The sequence below is a fragment of the Gorilla gorilla genome, chromosome 12 (genome assembly GCF_029281585.2).
Source record: "Gorilla gorilla gorilla isolate KB3781 chromosome 12, NHGRI_mGorGor1-v2.1_pri, whole genome shotgun sequence".
Lineage (NCBI taxonomy): Eukaryota > Metazoa > Chordata > Mammalia > Primates > Hominidae > Gorilla > Gorilla gorilla.
In genome coordinates, this window is record NC_073236.2 from 128,360,758 (window position 1) to 128,380,692 (window position 19,935).

General features: G+C 44.8%; 1 protein-coding gene and 1 non-coding gene across 11 annotated transcripts in view; one reads left to right on the forward strand and one right to left on the reverse strand.

Annotated features, from left to right (window-relative positions):
- The window catches only part of GREB1 (growth regulating estrogen receptor binding 1), a 161,389-nt gene that overhangs the window by 86,226 nt on the left and 55,228 nt on the right, over positions 1-19,935 (reverse strand). For 5 of the 10 annotated variants that reach the window (XM_063696059.1, XM_055377496.2, XM_055377501.2 and 2 more), the window contains exon 2: positions 916-1,233. In XM_063696059.1, coding sequence (XP_063552129.1) covers positions 916-1,072 — 157 coding nt within the window. In that variant the 5' untranslated portion in view covers positions 1,073-1,233. Of the gene's footprint in view, positions 1-915; positions 1,234-17,276; positions 17,724-19,935 lie in introns of those variants that run through there. The other 5 variants (XM_055377502.2, XM_055377499.2, XM_055377498.2 and 2 more) reach the window with 4 other exon arrangements.
- Positions 16,698-16,805, forward strand: MIR4429 (microRNA mir-4429). The gene has a single exon (NR_106461.1). It is a non-coding gene; the product is annotated as a microRNA mir-4429 (primary transcript).

Genomic DNA, 19,935 nt, shown 5'->3' on the forward strand with positions numbered 1-19,935 from the left:
TCCCTGCTAGAATAAGGAACTATCAGATCTCACACAAGCTCAGTGTGGGGCCCCTTGAAGACAAGCACCTCCACACCTTGTTCTTCTCTAGGTGCAATTCTCTCCAACCCAACCATCCCCTTCCACATACACACTCACGCACAGCAAGACCACCCCAGCACAAGACCTGGCTCACTCAGTGCTTTCTTCTTTAATTCTAGTTTATTAATTTTTGTTTTAAAGTACAGCCCCTTTTCACTTCAATAACTAAGAGAAGTCTGCGGGTAACTTCAAGTCAAAGATATCAACTTACAAAAAGAACTTCCACAACAGAGCTATCTCATACTATGGATCAGTGAGGGGTTACTTCTGAAATGAAAACACACAGCTATAAAAAACAATCATTTCAATCTCTGCATAATTAAATAAACTCTAAAAAGTCATCCCTATGCCCGAAGAGAATTTAGTTGTTTATTCTTGGCATATATTAAATTTATAATATTCGCTTTTGGTTTTTAAAAGTTTCTGAGAGTTCTCGTACCTACTATTACTTTGCAAAGATATAGCCACAAATCACAGGACAAAGAAAAGGAATATATTGCTGAGGGTCAAAAGCATGTTAAAATTTCTTGCTTTTCCAAGTGAAAATGTCAAACCTTCTAATAAGAGCATAAGTAACAACCGATTGAGAACAATTTGTCCTCTTCCTTTCTCCTACTGATTCAATGAATAATTTTACTTCTTGCAATTTTATGGCTGAAACTTATTTACATTTTAGCCAAAGTAAGAACTTGTACCCAGTTTTCTTTTTCTAATAATTCTTTTCTGCTAGATTCAACGTTATCTACATAAAGAAAAGAGTTTCAAGTTCTGGTGCTAACATTAACTGCGCACAATAAAAGAAATACACAGATAAAAGCAACGTGCGTCTCCCACCTTCTAGAGCGGCAAGCTGCTGCTCAGCTTCCAGGTACAGCTGGGAAAAGATGGGCCTGGGCACCAGGTTGTTGGACCGCAGGGATGCCTCGATGGAATTGTGCAAGACCTCTTCAAAGCGTGTCGTCTTCAGCTGTCCAGCGTAAGAATTTCCCATCTTCAAGAGGATGGAGTCTTCTGTTTAAAATGGCATCTCAGATTCGGTGCAAAAGCCTGGCTCCACGCAAGGTAGAAGGTGAAACAGCTGCAAGGAAGAAGGGCCGTGTAGCCTTCGCTCAGCAGAGACGAAGAGAGGGTGGCTGTCCTCAGCTGCAGCTACTGCCGGGCAATTACAGGAAGTTATATAAGTAACAGCTTTCTCTAATTTGGCACTCAGCAGAGCCTGACACCTCTTAGACTGTTTCACTAGGAGCTGCCTCTTTTGCCATCCCCAGGTTTCACAGGACTCCCACTTTTCCCAGAGATGTGGTCCTGCCCCTGAGAGTTCCCAGACGAATGACGTTTCATTTTCCATGACCTGCAGACGAATGGCCCTCCAACACTCTTGTAAGTGACGGCAACTGAGCAATCCACCAAAACCAGTCCCAGATTTGAGGATTAGAGGAGCCGGCCTCCCTCACCTTCCCAGAAGATAGGCTAGCAGGTCTCCCATCATTGTCTTTGCTGGTAAAAGGCTGATTATTCTCATTCTTCCTTTAAAATGTTTTTTAATCTACTAAATGTTTCCATGATTCATGTAATACAGAATTATATCTGGAAAACCTGGAAATCACAGAGGAGTGGGAAAACGAGGAAAATCACTGACATTTCTATCCCCCAAGGGATTTATTTTCTATCCCCCCAAAAATCACAGAGAACCACTGTGATTTTTTTTCTGTAGCAGCTTAACTGAGATATAATTCACATACCTTACCACTTAAAGTAGACAACTCAATGGTTTTTCATATATTCACAGTGTTGTGCAACTATCATACGATCAATTTTAGAATGCTTTCATCACCCCAAGAGGAAACCCCAGACCTATCACTCTGCAACCCTCCAACCCCTCCAGCTGGAGGCAACAATTAATTTATTTTCTGTCTCTATAGATTTGCTCATTCTGGATACTTTGTATAAATGGAATTGTTCAGTACGAGGTCTTTTGTGACTGGCTTCTATCTAACGTTAGCACAATGTCTCAAGATTCATCTGTTTAGCATGAATCAGTACTTCATTCCCACTCACGTATTTTGATGTATTGTTTTAGACTTAATTCTCTTCAGAACTTGCGGGTGGGAAGGGATGGGAGATTGTATTCACATAATTATAATCATACTATAATACACATTTCTATTGTTTTTTTTTCCTTGACATAAGCATTTCGCTCAACCCTCTTGCAAATGTTTTTAGAACAATTTTAATGGCTGCTTCCATTGAGTGAAAATGCTGATATTTGTTCTGACATTTCTCCCTGATTATACATAGGGTTAAATTTCAATTTTCAGTCCTTCCCAAGAACAGGCATTTAAATGTGTATATGTCCCTAATGTTTTCCATTTATTTTCTATTTCATTACATTTAGCTATTTGTTATATTTCTCTTTATTTCCTTTTGGTTTAACTTGTACTTTTTCCAAACTTTTCAAAATAGTTACTTTATTGTCACCTTTAGTTTTCATCTTCATTAACAACGAAGACATTTAAGGCTATACGTTACTCTCTGGGCACCTCCTTTGCTATGGTACAAGGTTTAGTATGAAGTGTTCTCCTTTTCATCTCTTTCTAGACAGTTTATCATTTCCCTTTGATTCCCTCTTTGATCCGTTAATTATACAGGAGTGTGTGTTTAATTTTTAAACAGTCAAGACAGTGATGGGGGGGTGAGTTCAGCTTCATATTATTTATTTCCAGTTTTTAATAGATTATAATCAAGACTGTGGTCTTTAGAAACTCTACTTTTGAAACTTGTTAAGGGTGTCTTTTTGACATATACCTGCTGGAGTTTTACAGATATGAGAAAAGACATTCGTAAACTCTACAAGGGATGCAAGGAAATCGATCAGATTATTCAACTGTTCTATATCCTTGTATGTCTCTTGTCTACTATCCTGTTCATCTTTATAGTAACATTTGACTTACAAAATGGCACCAGATGCCTGCACTGAAATGACCACAGAATAGCAGTTTCCTGCCTTCATCTACAATTACTGCACACAGACCAGTTATGAAACTGGCTTCACCAGCCAAGCGAGATCTCCCATTCACTCTAACTCAAGCCATGTGTAATAAATTCCCCTCGTCCTTGTTCTGTTGGTGGCAGAGTAGCTTCAAGATGTCATCCTTCATGCCCTGAAAGAGCTCTGCTTTCCCTCCCGAAGGTATAATAACTGGTAGAGTCACGTTGATTTCCCGCCCCTATTGTAAGGAAGATTCAGCCTTTCCTCTTCCAACTAAAAGTAAATGGAAGGCATTAACCACTTCCTGCTTGTGGCAATAACTTCTGACCACAGAGCCCCTTGGTCAGCCTCTGCTTACAGCCTGGGGAAATGAGCTGTGGGAGGATTGCTTCAGGAATTAGCCCCAACAAAAAGAAAGTGCTCCTGAGAGACAGAGGTCAGCAGCCGGAGTAACCTAACAGGAGAGCGGAAGAGGTTGCAGGGTCCTCTCGTCTGCCTTTTTTCTCGATCTGTGACAGACTTTAATATGTGACTGAGGGGTTGCCAGCCACATTTGGGGACACCTGCATTATTCTCAACTCAGGGTGGTGTGTTTAAAGCTGCCACCAACGAATAACATCCCAAATGCCCTCTGTTTCCATAGCATCTTTGTCTACAGAGCTTAAGGCACACAGGAAGAAGCTTTAAGGTGGACTCGTTTTACATGGAGCCCTTGAAGAATTGTGTCCTCTGACGGAAAGAACACATCGGGGCATCCAGACCCTCCCTGCCCAAGGTCCTGTTCAGCTGACCTCACAGCTGATTGGCACCCAGGAGACTCCAGCAGCGAAGGGACATGTAGGCCTGATGTAGACGGGGCAATAAAAACGAAGAAGGAAAAATAATATCCACTGTCCAGCCACTGCGTGCAAGACACTGGGCACGCTCCCTGCTTCACACACATGGTAGCCCATGGAAGAGGTATGATGAAGCCCATTTTATAAATGATACATTTGAATCTAGCGATACATAGCCGGCAGAAACGCTTACTAAAAAAAAAGAAATAGAATGGAGGAGAGAAAGATGGAGAAAGAGACAGAGAAGCAAAAAACAAGACAGCATAGAAAAGTGGGGTTTTTTGTTTGTTTGTTTTTTGAGACAGGATCTCACTTTGTTGCCCAGGCTGGAGTGAGTGCAGTGGCATGATCTCGATTCTGCAACCTCTGATCCTCCCACCTCAGCCTCCCCAAGTGGCTGGCACTACAGGAACATGCCACCATGCCCAGCTAATTTTCACATTCTTTGTAGAGATGGGGTTTCACCATGTTGCCCAGGCTGGTCTCGAACTCCTGGGCTCAAGAGAGCTCCCGAAGTGCTGAGACCACAGGCATGAGCCACCATGCCCGCCCAGTAAAGTTTTCATACTCACAAAATTAAAACTTTATTTTATAGCCCTAAACAAACATCAAAGTTTTAATGTCTGTAAGCAAATAGTGAAAGAAAAAATAAATACCACTCCCTATCCCAAATGACGCATTTGACATCAGAACAATAAGTACATACCACTAAAGAAGAATGAGGAGGCATTGCAACAGTATTCAAATCTGCGGCTCTTTTTGTTATTCCATTGTGGCCACAACCAAACAGTGTGGGGACTTTCTAGATACCATGGCAGTGCTCTATCTTACAGACAGACCCTGACTGCAAAGCCACACCTGCTGGGTGAGGAAGGTTTGGGCCAGACAAGTCCTGCCGTGGAGGTACATCTGGAGCTCTCTGACCCACTGGAATCCTTCATTTGACCAGTGGAGAACTAAAGACCCAGACAGGGAAGAGCCTAGTTCAAGGTCAAACACTAAAGCTTCAATCCTCCCAAATGCCGCATGGAGTGGAGACAACACCTATCAAAGGCCTCCTTGGGATGGTCCTTCTTTCCCTGGCCTGGCCCTGACCACTCGTTCTCTGTCCGTGGTCTCTTTGCTAGACCCCTGCTGCAGTTATTCAACTCTGCAAACTGCCTGTGGGATTTCTTCCACGCCCTAACACATCACATCCAACGCCTGCATTCCAAGGCCTGGACCAGCTTCTCTCCAGGCTGGTGTGTGATGCTCTTCAACTACAGAATCTGAAGCAGTGCCCATCAGGGCAGTGATGATGGCTGAACAACAGCCTTCACCTTAATGCACAAAAGCCTGGCTGTACTAGTCTGTAAAGAGCATGCGCAACCCCACACAAAGTGATTTAATCACTGGGCCTTGGTGTTCTCAACTGTAAAATGGGCACTTAGAAAAACTGATTGCTCGTTACGGAGAGTAAGAGAGACGGAGTATAGTCAGTGCGTAATCATTAATTTCTAGTTAAATCTGAGCATTCACAGGAAAAGAATTTCAGATTATAAACGACAAGTGACAAAAAAGCACTATTGTCCATAAGCGCTACAACTTAAAAGAGGGGAGAAATCAGTGAGAACTTGGTTTACAATGGGGCTGGTACTGGAAGCAGGCCAGGAGGGCTGAGTAGGATATTTTTGGCCACGGTTCGTCCTGTTCCACTTCTTGGTCCCATGACCAGGAATCAAACCCAGGCTGCGGCGATGACAGCACTGAATCCTAACCACTAGACCACTGGGAACTCTGAGTACGATGTTTTTGGAAAAAACTAAGAACAGCATTTGAGGAAGGGACAGGAGCGTACAAAGGTACGAAAACTCCAAGGGAACAGACATACTCTAGAAAAAGAAGTAAGTTCATTTGCCTAAGAGTAAATGGTTTACAAGATGACACAGTGATAGAATAACAAAAACAAACCCAAGGGTGAAAATCAGACATTGTATAGGCGACAGACACCCCCTGGACCCGCAGGGCTAGAGACCGATGATAGTAAAGATAATGCCGGTCAATCAGACAGAAACGATTGGGATAAAACTGGAGGGAAGACCTGCAGGCAGGAGGCCGGGCAGACACTCTTTCAATAGGACCTTTGATATCTGCTTATCTTTAAGAGTGAGGCACAAAAAGTTGCTTGGAAACTCTCTACGTGGAGATTCAACTGGTTGCCTGGTGGGCTTCATGGGAGGTGATCAGATGTGGGTTTGTTTCACCATATCAACCTCAAACATAGCTCCATGTCAGCTCAAATCCCAGCACCAGTATCTAACTTCCACTGGCCCTTCTGATCCCAGAAGCACCCATGGGCTTGACCAGATGAAGCCAACTGACCCAGGTCAGTTTGAAGCGGCAACGGTGAGCTATCTCAACATGCTCTAGGTGGCTGGGACATTGACCTGAGCTATTCTCTTCCCATGGTACCGGTAAATCTGTGTCCTTTAGAGGACTCGGGTAGAATGAGAATTTTTAGGTTGAGTTGAAGTTCAACTAGAATAAGTGCAGGGCAGAAGCTTCAAGGAAGATAAGGAACTATTAAAGGCAGGGACAAAGAAAGGAGAGGAGGCTTCTGGTGAAATGGGACAGATGGAGAACATGCATTGTCTCTAGTCCCTTCAAAACCTCACTAGAAGGGCAGTGAAGGAATGTGCAGGTATAAGGACCCAAAGACAAAGAGACAGGAGAGAAAATCACAGCAGACAAGATATGCCAACAAAAGTTAGCATATTCAAAGCAGACGAGAAGTAGGGCTAGATTTGGAAAGTGTCCTTTCCAAGCCCAGTCCTGAACTGGGTGAGGCCTCCTGAGGAGCAAACTGATTCAAATGCACAGAACCCAGAGAAGGCTTGGGAATTCCAGGCAACAAGGTGAAAAGTAGGGCTGAAGAGTGGGAGGACTCCCTCTCCCTTCCCGAGCAGCCCTTTCCCCTTCTCTGCAGAAGTCTGGAAGTTTACTCAGGACAAATTAAACCAAAGAGAATCTGGACTCTTGGACATAGCTGGCAACAGATATGAGATGCAAGGGTGAAAACAGGGAAATTGACTCAAATGATGCAATGTCCCTTCTCTCATTCCTTTTCTCCCATTTGGCTCCCCTAAAATGCAATCATGCTTAAGGATGGACAGATGTTGAAAATTGGGGGTACTCAGTATAACAGATCCATATCTAATCACCTTCTGTGAGGCCCAGCAGTCAACCAGCAGCTTTCTTTTATTATTTATTTATTATTATTATTTTTGAGACAGAGTTTCGCTCTTGTTTCCCAGACTGGAGTGCAATGGCACAATCTCACTCACTGCAACCTTCGCCTCCCAGGTTCAAGCGATTCTCCTGCCTCAGCCTCCGAGTAGCTGGGATTACAGGCGCCCGCCACCTCACCTGGCTAATTTTTGTACTTTTAGCAGAAATGGGGTTGCATTATGTTGGCCAGGCTGGTCTTGAATCTCCTGACTCAGGTGATCCACCTGCCTCAGCCTCCCAAAGTGCTGGGATTACAGGCATAAGCCACCACAGCCGGCCAATCAGCAACTTTCTATGCTTGACTTAAAAATAAGCAGACATCCAAAGATCATCAGCATCACAAGGCTTTTGAGAAAAATCCTTAAACATAAAAGGTAGACACTAAAAGAAACAAAGAGACAAAAGAGAGCAAACAAAAACCACAAAGGAAACACATCTGCCACAGTTAATATCTTCAGAGGGATGACGTATCCACAAAACAAGAACAGAATGCTATAAAAAGTAAACATGGAGAAAACGAGAAGGAATTCTTAAAAACTGTTTAAACAATAACAGAACTTTAAACTTTACTAGAAGGGCTAGAAGGCAAAGTTGAAGATCAAGATACAAAGAATGGAAAAGAGAAGAACATTGAAATGATTTTGTTATTGCATAACAGGACAACTATAGCATTAAGCTGAAGTTTTTTCAGTAGTTTTCAATGTCATTTTCCTACCATATTATTTCCAAAATGAGACAAAAATAGCTACTCTTGGCCACACTGAAGGCTATTCTGAAACATTTCATTAATGTGGCTCCTATTTATACATTAACCGTTCTCTTTTTTTCGTCTTAAAGTAGGACAACTGAGACGTTACCGAGGAAAGGACTTATCAGACACCGAATACCCACAAAGAGAAAACATTTTAATGTTTCCTTTTAATGTGTTTATTCTATTAGAAAATAAACTCTTTGGGTGTTCATGGGGGAAAAAAAGACAACTGGAAGATCAATCCATGAGGCCCAGAAGGAGTTCTAGAAGAATAAATAAAGAAAAAGGAGAAAATGATATTCCCAAAGAATATTTTTCAGAGCTGAAAAACATAGATTTCCAGATGTAAAGGACCAATGAAGAGCCCAGCACAACAAATGAAAAGGATACACATGGAGGCACATCCATGAAATTTTAGAACCCTGGAGATAAACAGGTAAAGAAACAACAGGTCACATTCAAGGGCTTAAAATAATCAGGATGACTTTGGATTTCTCAACAGCAGTACTGGACATTGGAAATAATGAAATAATGCCCGGAAAATTTTAAGGGAAAATTTTCCCTACCTAGAATACTCAACAAAAATAATAATCGAAGTGAGAGTAGAGTAAAACCATTTTCTGAAATGCGAAATCTCAAAGCAATTTATCTCCCAAGTTCACTTTCTCAAGAAACTACTGGGGAGTGGTGTAAATTAACAATTGTGAAGCCAGGGGGCCAGGATGGGGGATCCAACAGAGGGTAGAAGGAGAAGGGACTCACAAGGTGATGATGAGAACAGCTAAATGATCCACACTGGAGCAGGGACAGGAGGCTCCAGGAAGGAGGTCTCCAAGAAGAAAACAGGGTAACAGATTTAATTATCTGATGTGTTCAATAATATTGAAAGGAGTTTGCAAGTTCTATCAGAATATGGGGATGTATTATTGACAGGTGCAGGAAGAATAAGATGTACAATGCCTGAAATTTTAGTTACGCACACTGTAAGTCTATGGTGAGTGCTGATTCAAACAAAGTTTTGATATAACTATTTTGGAAGAATGAGAAAAGGGAAAGGCATGTGTATGTGTATGTATGTGGGTGTGTGCATGTGTGTGCATCTGTGTTGGGGTATATGCATGTGTGCACGTGTCTGGGTGTGTGCATGTGCGTGCATATGTGTCTGGCTGTGCATGTGTGTGCACATATGTTTGGGTATATGCACATGTGTGCACATGTCTGGCTGTGTGCATGTGAGAATATGTGGTGGGTTTTTTTTTTTTTTTTTGGAGACAGGGTCTTGCTCTGTTGCCCAGCTGTAGTGCAGTGGTGCAGTCACATCTCACTGTAGCTTCAACTCCTGGGCTCAAGTAATCCTCCCACCTCAGCCTCCTGAGTAGCTAGGACTATAGGAACATGCCACCATGCCCAGATAGCTTTTTTTGGTAAGGACGGAGGTCTTGCTAGGTTGCCCAGGCTGGTCTCAAACTCCTCGGCTCAAGAAATTCTACCGCCTCGGCCTCCCAAAGCACTTGGATTACAGGAGTGAGCCACTGCACCCAGCTAACAGTATGTTCTTGGGGTAGAAGGAAAGAGGTATAAGAAAGCTAAATTCTCATATTCTACAGTAAGAATGAAAAGATGGCCTAGACACAAACAATAAATTGCAACACCAGTTGTTATTTGGAAATAAAGAGGTAATTCCAGAGAAGAAGAAAAAAAGGAAATAATTTAAAAATGGTTTTAAATTTCGTCAATTTAAAAATGGCTGTCTCTAGGAAGCAGGAATTGGGATAGAAATAGGTTTTTCATTTTCATTTTTCATTTTAAAGCTTATAATTTAACTTTTAGACTGTGTGTATATTTATATTTTTTGAAAAACGATGATTACATTTTAAAAATAAATGAAAGGCAGGGAAGAATAGAATGACAGGCATTATAAGGACTCTCAGTAGAAGAGCAGCTGAAGATCATGGTAGACTGCAGCCCAGTATTAAAGGAAGGACACGTGTGAAGAATTATCTAATTTCATCCTGCCAACAACCCTGTCTTCTAGATATTTCTCTCTCTACTTTTATCCCATATGAAGAAACTAAGAAAATAAGGCTTGGAAAGGTTGGACCTGTCTGAAGACACACAGCTAGTGCCTGGTCTGGAATTAAAAGCCAATCTCCAAAGAATCTCTTCCATGAAAAGTAGTGTTAAGAAATTTAAACTAGCACAGCCGAGCACGGTGGCTCATGCCTGTAATCCCAGCACTTTGGGAGGCCGAGGCAGGCGGATCACTTGAGGTCAGGAGTTCGACATCGCCCTGGCCAACATGGTGAAACCCCATCTGTACTAAAAATACAAAACATAGCTGGGCGTGGTGGCACACCTGTAATCCCAGCTACTCGGGAGGCCGAGGCAGGAGAATCACTTGAGCCCAGGAGGCAGAGATTGCGTGAGCCGAGATTGCGCCATTGCAATCCAGCCTGGGCAACAGGGCGAGAAGCCATCTCAAAAAAAAAAAAAAAAAAAAAAAAGTTTAAACTAGCAGAATGTAAAATTCTCAGACATCTTCATTTTCAGAGTTATAAATCTGTATTATCATTACTTTCTGGTGCCTTTTCTAGTAGTGACAAGACACTTCCTGATTTTATAGAAAGTTAAGGCATTCCTCTAAAGTTCTAAAGGACAGCACTAGAGACTCGGCCTAAGGAGACTAAGCCTGCATTCACACAAAAAGTGAGATGCGCTCCTGAGCAGAGCAGGGTTTTCATCATGCTGGGAGCCAAGAAAGTCCTGCAATTATTTCAAGAACAGGTGCTACCTATTCTCCCAGAACCACCTGAGAAAGTTTGTAAAGTCCCTGTTACAGAGCTTGTATGTTACAACGTTGTATTCCAAGTGAGCACATAAAAAATACCAAAACTTCAGTTTATAGCTAATTTACCTATTCACTTCAAGTATGTATGTATATATTTTATAAGGCAAATAATATATACTGTGGTCCATGCATGCATAAACCACATATAAGCATATAAAAACATGTGGTCCATGTTCTTATAAATCAGTAAGGACATATGTTGTATACATATATATGTGTGTATTTATTTACTGAAAGAGAGTATGAATGGAATAAGAAAACCAATATTTCTTTCCTGTATACTATGTGCCAGGAAATTTTCTTCCAACAGCTCAATGACAAAAGTATTATTGTCTTGGTTTTGCAGATGAAGGGAGGGGGCGTGGGATGTAAAAGCATTCTTTGTCTTCACATCTTTGTTAATTTTTTTTTATTTTTATTTTTTGAGACGGAATCTCGCTCTGTCACCCAGGCTTGAGTTCAGTGGCACGATCTCAGCTCACCGCAACCTCCACCTCCTGGGTTCAAACGATTCTCCTCCCTCAGCCTCCCGAGTAGCTGGGACTACAGACATGCACCACTATGCCCGGCTAATTTTGTATTTTTAGTAGAGATGGGGTTTCTCCATGTTGGTCAGGCTGGTCTTGAACTCCCGACCTCAAGTGATCCGCCCGCCTCGGCCTCCCAAAGTGCTGGGATTACAGGCGTGAGCCACCGCGCCTGGCTATCTTTGTTATTTTCTTTAGCAACACAAACCCCAAACATTTTAAGTAATAATCAATAGCTGCTATCTGTCAGGACGACTTTGTGCAGAGATTTTTCTTGCTTTCCATTTGTAACCTTACTTCATCTTCATCACAGTCCTAAAACTTAGGTAACATGTTTCTCATTTTACACATTAGGAAATTGAGGCTGGGTGACATTCAAGTGACTTGTCCAAGGTCACACATTTGGAACAATTTTAGAATGTCCAATGATGGCCCTCAGTATGCTTTACTGAAAGCAGAGATTCATTGGAAAGATTAATCCCTTTTCCTTCAGAAAAGGATGCATTTTTTTTAAGTTGCTTTTTAAAAATGGTGTTCACTTGTCCAGCCATGCTCCAAACTTTGGGTTAGGAAAAGGATTGCCTTGGGTTCTTTTGTCATGGTGCTTTGCCAAAAGGGGAGCTGCCATAGAAAGTTGCTGATTGGCCGGGTGCGGTGGCTCATGCCTGTAGTCCCAGCACTTTGGGAGGCTGAGGCAGGTGGATCACCTGAGTCAGGAGATTCAAGACCAGCCTGGCCAACATGATGCAACCCGTCTCTGCTAAAATACAAAAATTAGCCAGGTGAGGTGGCGGGTGCCTGTAATCCTAGCTACTCGGAGGCTGAGGCAGGAGAATCGCTTGAACCTGGGAGGCGAAGGTTGCAGTGAGCGAGATCGTGCCATTGCCTTCTAGCCCGGGACACATTTTTTAGCCTCATCTAAAAAGACACACTTCTAGCCAAACAAAGAAAACCGAGAGCAGGCCGGGTGTGGTGGCTCACACCTGTAATCCCAACACTTTGGGAGGCCGAGGCGAGTGGATCACCTGAGGTCAGGAGTTCGAGACCAGCCTGGCCAACATGGTGAAACTCTGTCTCTACCAAAAATACAAAAGTTAGCTGGGCATGGTGGCAGGCGCCTGTAATCCTCACTACTCGGGAGGCTGAGGCACAAGAATTGCTTGACCCCGGGAGGCGGAGGTTGCAGTGAGCTGAGAACGCACTACTGCACTCCAGCCTGGGCAACAGAGTGAGACTTTGTCTCAATTAAAAAAAAAAAAAAAACCCAAAAGCATTCTAAGAATGTGGCCTGCAGACCCGTCCCCTGCGTGGAGGTGAGCAGGCAAACAGGGGGGCAGGACAGACAGGCGGCCAGCGTTGGCTCCTCCACCTGCACCCTCAGCACCATGGGCCCTTCCCTGGGGATGAGAGCAGGAGCCTTCTGACTCCAGCCCATTCCAAGGAAAACATCTTGCCCTGGCCTCTCCTTAGAGCAACCCCTCCCCTCCTCTTCCCTCCTTAGAATAGAACAACCAAAGGTTTGCCCACAGGCGAAAAATGGATTTCTCTTAAAAGGCTCGGCTGGGCTGGGCGCAGTGGCTCACGGCTGTAATCCCAGCACTTTGGGAGGCCGAGGTGGGCAGATCACAAAGTCAGGAGATCGAGACCATCCTGGCTAGCATGGTGAAACCCTGCCTCTACAAAAAAATACAAAAAATTAGCCAGGCATGGTGTGATGGGAGCCTGTAGTCCCAGCTACTCGGTATACTGAGGCAGGAGAATGGCGTGAACCTGTGAGGCGGAGCTTGCAGTGACCCGAGATCGCACCACCGCACTCCAGCCTGGGCAACTTGAGCAAGACTTCCTCTCAAAATAAACAAACAAACAAATAAATAAAAGTCTCTCAGACTAGAAGGGTTAAGCATCCAACTAAAATCGGGGTCTGAATGATTTTCCTACTCCTCTCTGAGGTCCCTTCACTCCACCTGTTACCAGTCGTGCAATGAGGCACCTCTGTCTAAATGAAGCCTCCATCTGTCAACAACAGCGCTGAGTCCCAGAATGGGCTGGAACTCACTTCCTAAGATAACACTTGGCTCTGGGTGCTCCTGGGTGCTGCACACTCATCATTTTGCTCAGAAAAATAAAGCCACAGCTTCCCTGTACTGCCTACCCTTCAGACCCAACTCCTCCCCACTCCCCGGTCCATTCACAGACGGGCGTCAATACCCATTTCTTCACACCACCCAGCAGCACACATCAGGGGTTCAACACCCCTGCACACGAACATGGACACTGAGGCCCACGAGGTGCTGAGAACACAGCGCTCTTGGGTTCCCAGTTGCAACATCCAGCTAGATCAAAACCAGCAGGACTGGAGATAGAGAAGGTTTTACAGGTCTCTTCAAGTTATGAGATAATAAACTTCTCATTATCATTGAACTTCACCAATGTCAAAAAAGTTCTCAAACTTGGGCTTCGCAAAGTGTTCATAATCTGTCTGCTATAGTGGTAAAAGCATTCACTTTTCAATAAGACCACCAGGGGCTTGATTCATGGTTATGCTGCTTTCAAGCTGTGTGACCTTGGGCAAGTTACCTAACCTCTCTTAACCTCCATTTCCTCTTTTATAAAATGGAGATACTAAGAACCACCTTACACGGCTGTAGTGAGGACTAAATTAACATGTAGGGCAGTTGGCATAAAATAGATGTTAATAAGTTCCAGTTTCCTCTCTAAAATTGGAATTAACTGCCCATAATTCTAATTTCTAGATGTTAACTAGAGACTTAATTTTAAGTCTTAAGCTTGACTTAATTTTATTCACTATCACAGAGTAGTTTATCCAATCGAATTAATTAAACTTCTGGCTTCCTTAGGAGTACACCTATTGAAACGTGCCTCTCTGAGTAGATAATATATCATTTAGTCTCTTATCCCCCCTTCTGCCAGCTTCCCAACTAAACTTGAAGGGCTTTGACAGCAGGGACTATTCCAGTCACCTCTTTACTTCCCATGGTGCCCGGAACACTGCAGGTCCCCAGAAAACAACCCCTAAAAAGAGACAGTAGACGAGGAAAAGGAAGACCATATGCTTAAGGTTACAGAGAGGATTGTAAAGAAATAGACTGAGGTCCTGTCTGAAAGCATTTGGATTAGCATTTAAAGCCCCAGGTGTACCAAATAAACACATCTGAGGCTTTAATTTAGGCCCCTGGGATGCCACCGCTGTTAGAATTCCAGAAAACTAATTAGCTAATTCCCACTGCCCCAGGTATTACCTGAACTCACTTTGTTGTTTTCTGCTCCAAACAAAGCCAGAGGGGCCAGAGGAGAGCCCTTCCTATGGGCATCAAAGTACAAGATGTGCGCTTTGATTCTTTCTCCATGAACACACTGCTGCTCGGCCGCCCCGTGTCTGTTCTCTCTTCAGTTTACACTTAAGCCAAAATCAACTGCTCCCTCTTCTGCCCTCCCCCCGCCCCAGCACTTTGCTCATACTGCACCCTCACTGGGCTCTGGGTTTGTTCTCCCTGGGGCCACAGGGAGTGTGTCAGTGTCTACACCTCCCCCAGGGACTGAGTTGCTAAATGCAGCAAGGAGGCTCACCCATCTCCCCTCTTCCCCTCCTTCCCCTCAGAGCCCAGAACAGTTTCTTACTGGAGAGCGGATCTGCAAGGGAATGGCATTGACTCTGCCGATGATCCCAGGCTACAGATCCTACTCCACCACCACCCAGGCCACCCCAAGCTCCAAGAGCAGATGCAGCCAGGGGCCTTCGGGGTCTCAGGGCTCAAGTACAGATAGCCAGGTCTCTCCCAAGCCACATATGGACAGCTTCTGGCCTGTTCTATGCCTGCACTGTGAGAAGCAAAGAACTTTCCTCTTCCAGAATCAGGATTTTGCCTTAAACAAAGGTAAATGCTTACATAATCTAAATTGGATCCTTGGCAGAAATATTTCATTACCACTTGTTGCTAAGGGTGAAACTGAACTAGACACAGTTCCTGCCCTGAAGAACCTCACCGAGACACAGGAAGTGCAGGTCAGCAGTGTAATACAAAATAGAAGAGATGCAGGCAAGAAGGCCTGGAGGGAAACAGAGAAGGGAATGGAAAATTATATCAGGTGAGTCTTGGTGGGCCTCATGAAGGCTCAGTCAACAAAGTTGAGTACAGGTTTGCTGTCTGAAAAGAAGGGGCTTTCCAGGCAGAACGTATACAAGGCATCGGCTTGACCCAAGGGCGAGACACCTATTGTGTGCCTGGGCAACACAGGTCCTTCCAGCATGAGGTGTATGCAGGGACACGGGGTAGGAGGGCAACGAGGGGCCCGTTCAGCCCAAGCCCTGCTAAGGTGTTTGAAATTAACCATGTCAAGCCACCAAAGGAGTTAGGCAGGGCTGATGAGGCTGTGTTTGAGAGATTCCTGCGGCTTCCTAAGGAAGGCTTCTAGGAGGATACTGCAATAGACCAAGACTCAAGGAGGACTAAAGACTGCCTCTGTGCAGGGTGAGTAGCACGAGAAGCCTAGCTGACCTCGGGCTTTGGAAAGAGTCGGAGGCAGTGGTGGTCTCACTGTCATAGAGAAGAGCAGTGCATGGGGGTCTGAAGAGAGAGCTGCGAGGTCACGATGCCAAGTGTTCCGATCCCCATGGCCCCCCTCCTCGCTTGCCATCCACTCACTCGTGGATGCCCACAGAACCCGCCTGTGCACAGAGCCTCAAGTGGTGTGATACCCTCTCCTCCAGAAGGATCCATGGCAGAGAAGGAAGGGCCATGGTCTGGAGTCAAGTCTACAAGAACAAAACCCCAACCCTGGCTTCCTGCCCGGCCTCCCTTTCCCTTCCCTTTCTGCCTCACTGCCTCCATTCTGAATCACATCCAAAATACACCACATACCCTCCAACCTGGGGTTCCATCTCCTTCTGGGAGATGGCCTTCTCCTAGAAGCCCTGCCAACCTGGCCCTTCAGGGCCACTACCCTGGCCAGCCACAGGGACATGACCCCACCCCAAATCTCACTAGAACACCCCAAATTCCAGACATCACTGACCCATGCTCCCTCCTCTTCTAACTTCCCTACAACTAAATTCTAACTGGAAGAATTCCCCAGCCAACACAGAAGCATGGTGACTTACTTCTGGTGAGTCCAAAGTTTGAGAAAACAAGACTTGAAAAAAGCAACACTCTCAGGACTGCGTCCTCAACCTGTCTCATTTTCAACAGCTGAGGAAGGATGGGAATGGGGTGCTCCAGTAATGTGGCAATAGTCGGCCCCCAATATATGACACGGCAATAAACGCATTGAGACTGCAGGATGGTCTCCTATAAACTCTTTGACGGTCCTCCTAGCAGGAAACAAGACATCATTCTCATGTAGATTTCTCCGATTTTCCCTAGAGGAACTCATAAACTCCACAGGTGTTACTGAAGGGAGAAAAGCTGGGCTGAGAGGCGACTGGTGTCTAATCTGTCTCTCCAACTCAGACTGCCTGGCCCACAGCCACAGCTCAGCCCCGAGCTGCTCTACATCTGTGCACAGAATGTCAGAGAGTGTATCTTTGGAGAATATCTTTAAGTGCTCTCAAATGGAACTACAGAGCCATCAGCTATGTCCCCTCCGATTGCAGTAAGAACTGAATGGAAGAGAAGGACCTTCAGAATAAAGCCAGGGAAGCAGAAACCACTGAAAACCTTCTCTCTGGAACCAACCAGGCAGGGCCCAAGCAGTGTTTTGAATCTCCTTAGCCTATCATTCATAAGAACACAAACTAATTATCTGCAACCCCTCTGGATATCATTTCAAACAATAAAAATAAGGACACCCGTTCATTAAGTGGACTTGTCTCGGTTTACTGCTCCCCTGCACCTTATTAGAGGGGCCAATGCTTTGCCATTATTCTGCTGAACACAGGCCACAGCTGTCTTCATAAGTCAACACAAACCTCTCCAACCCCCAAAGCAGGTGCTCGCTTGCAAAGTCAAATAAACCGTACCTTACAAAAAGCTGGTCATTTCAGGCACTCCACAGACCAACCAGCCAAGAGGCTAAGCCCAGCAGAGGTGGAAAGCGTGCAGGGGCTCCCGCCTCCTGGGCTGCGCCTTTGATCTGTGCCTGGGGATGGAAGAGGATGCGTGGGGCGCGTAATGCCCTGCTGTGCAGAGCCTGGCTCGGGTCTGCCTGACACCCAGGCTTCCTGGCCCCTGCCCGGCAGGGAGAGGCAGCCAAGCCAGCCAGGGGAAAAGTTTCAGAGCTAGTATCTGCTCCCAGAGATACAACAACAACCAAAAAAAAAAAAATCAGCAGTAGCCCTTCCAACTGGAGCTTCATCTGCCCCAGCGCCTGCCGGGTCAGATGGCAAATGCCACCGTTTCATGTCTTCTTAGCCCTGAAGTGTTTTGCTGGGTCACAGTGCTCTCCACACAGGTACATACCAATCCGTCTAACCACCAACAGTTAAACTGATTCTTTTTAAACTACATGGAAGTTCGTGTACTTGGACTGGAGCCACAGTACGCTGTGCAGAGAACAAAGGGTCAGGAGAAGAACACGGGCTTTGTGGTGGAAGACAGTCAGCTGGCAGCCTGGCTTGCCTCCGAAGGACTACAGGTAGCATGGACCTAAGCCACATAAGCAAGCACGTGCCCCTTCAAACAACTCTGCTGTGAATACCATGGAACATGCCCCAACAACAAAAACCCACTGGAGAGGCCCAGGATGCATACTCTTACACTTCTTTCATGTAAACCATTTCTACCACTATAGAAATCTTCAAGAAAACACCAGCTATTGGCTGGGCACAATGGTTCACACCTGTAATCCCAGCACTGTGGGAGGCCGAGATGGGAGGGTTGCTTGAGCCCAGGAGTGGGAAACCAGCCTGGGCAACATAGTGAGACCACATCTCTACAAAAAATAAAAATTAACTGGCTGTGGTGGTGCACACCTGAAGTCCCAGCTACTTAGAAGGTTCAGATGGGAGGATCGCTTGAGCCCAGGAGGCAGAGGGTGCAGTGAGCTGTGATCGCACCACTGCACTCCAGCCTGGATGACAAAGTGAGACCCTATCATAAGAGAAGAGAAGAGAAGGGAGGAAAAGGGAGGAGAAGGGAGAAAGGAGGAGAAAGGAGGAGAAGAGAGGAGAGGAGGGGAAGGGAGGGGAGGGGAGGGGAGGGGACAGGAGGGGAGGGGAGGGGGAAGGAAGGAAGGAAAAGAAAGAGAGGGAGGGAAAAAGGGAGGGACGAAGGGAGGGAGGAAGGGAGGGAGGGAGGGAGGAAGGGAGGAAGGAAGGGATGGAGGGAGGGAGGGAGAAAGGGAGGGAGGAAGGAAGGAAGTAAAGAAGGAAGGAAGAAGGGAAGGGAGGAAGGAAGAAGGGAAGGGAGGAAGGAAGGAAGAAGGGAAGGAAGGAAGGAAGAAGGGAAGGAAGGAAGAAAGGAAGGAAAAATGAGAGAGAGAGGGAGGGAGAAAGGGAAGGAGGGAGGGAGGAAGGAAGGAAGGGAGGAAGGAAGGAAGGAAGAAAGGAAGGAAAGAAGTAAGGGAAAGTGAGAGAGAGAGGGAGGGAGAAAGGGAGGGAGGGAGGGAGGAAGGAAGGAAAGAAAGAAAGAAACACAAGCTCCTGTCCAGAGCTCTCTCTTTACATCCCTGTTGCAATTGACTCTTAACGAATCCAGGACTCCTGATCAAATCCTAATTCAAAAAGGAAAGAAAATAAATCATGAGAGCCCACTCCAATTGTGCAAATACCTTTAACTTTGCTTTTTCTCTTCTTGCCAGGATCACTAACTTCCTGCAAAAGTGACTTGAATATGACCCAGAGGGTTCAAGGTCATTTATCTTTTGTAACAAAGGTTGAAGAGGTGGATTACTCCTCTTGGTGCCCGAGTCAGCGAGGAGAGTTCCCAGCTGTTCCTGGGCTCAGTCCCCAAAATTGCCAGGCGCTAAAGGGTAGAACTTTTGTGGTGGGCTTCTTCGTTCCCAGGCTGGGCAGTGCCTCCCTAGAAAGGGCAGTGGAGACCCCACCCATCCCTGCACCTTCATCGCCAGGCAGGGGCGGCACCCGCTGGAGGTTCTGCCCGAGCGAGCATCTGCAGCTCTGAAGCATCCCTAGTGCCAGGACTTTACTCGTCGGGGAGGCACACTGTACGCGGTCTATACGTGGAGTGCCCCGTGCCTTCTGCGACTCAGGGCACCGTGTGTGACGGTGGGAAACTGGAAACTAACAAAATACCCAGCAAGAAATGCATACTTAACACAGCCTGCAATAAATGCATAAAAGCTATGTGCATGAAGAGTTTGTCAATGATGCAGACACACTTAGGATATAACATTCAGCAAGATACATTTACTGTATAGAAAGATAGGTAGATCCTGCGGATAATTTTAAATTCTTATATATGAGATCATATATATTAAGATACATATATGTATTTTATGTTAAAATAGTATATTTTATTTATAAATATATAAAATATACATATAAATATATATTATTATATATTATATAAATATCATATATTTATATATATGTAATATATAATATATAAAATATTTTTATTATATAATATATAAAATATTTTTATATTTTATATAATATATAAAATATTTTTATATTTTATATAATATATAAAATATTTTTATATTTTATATAATATATA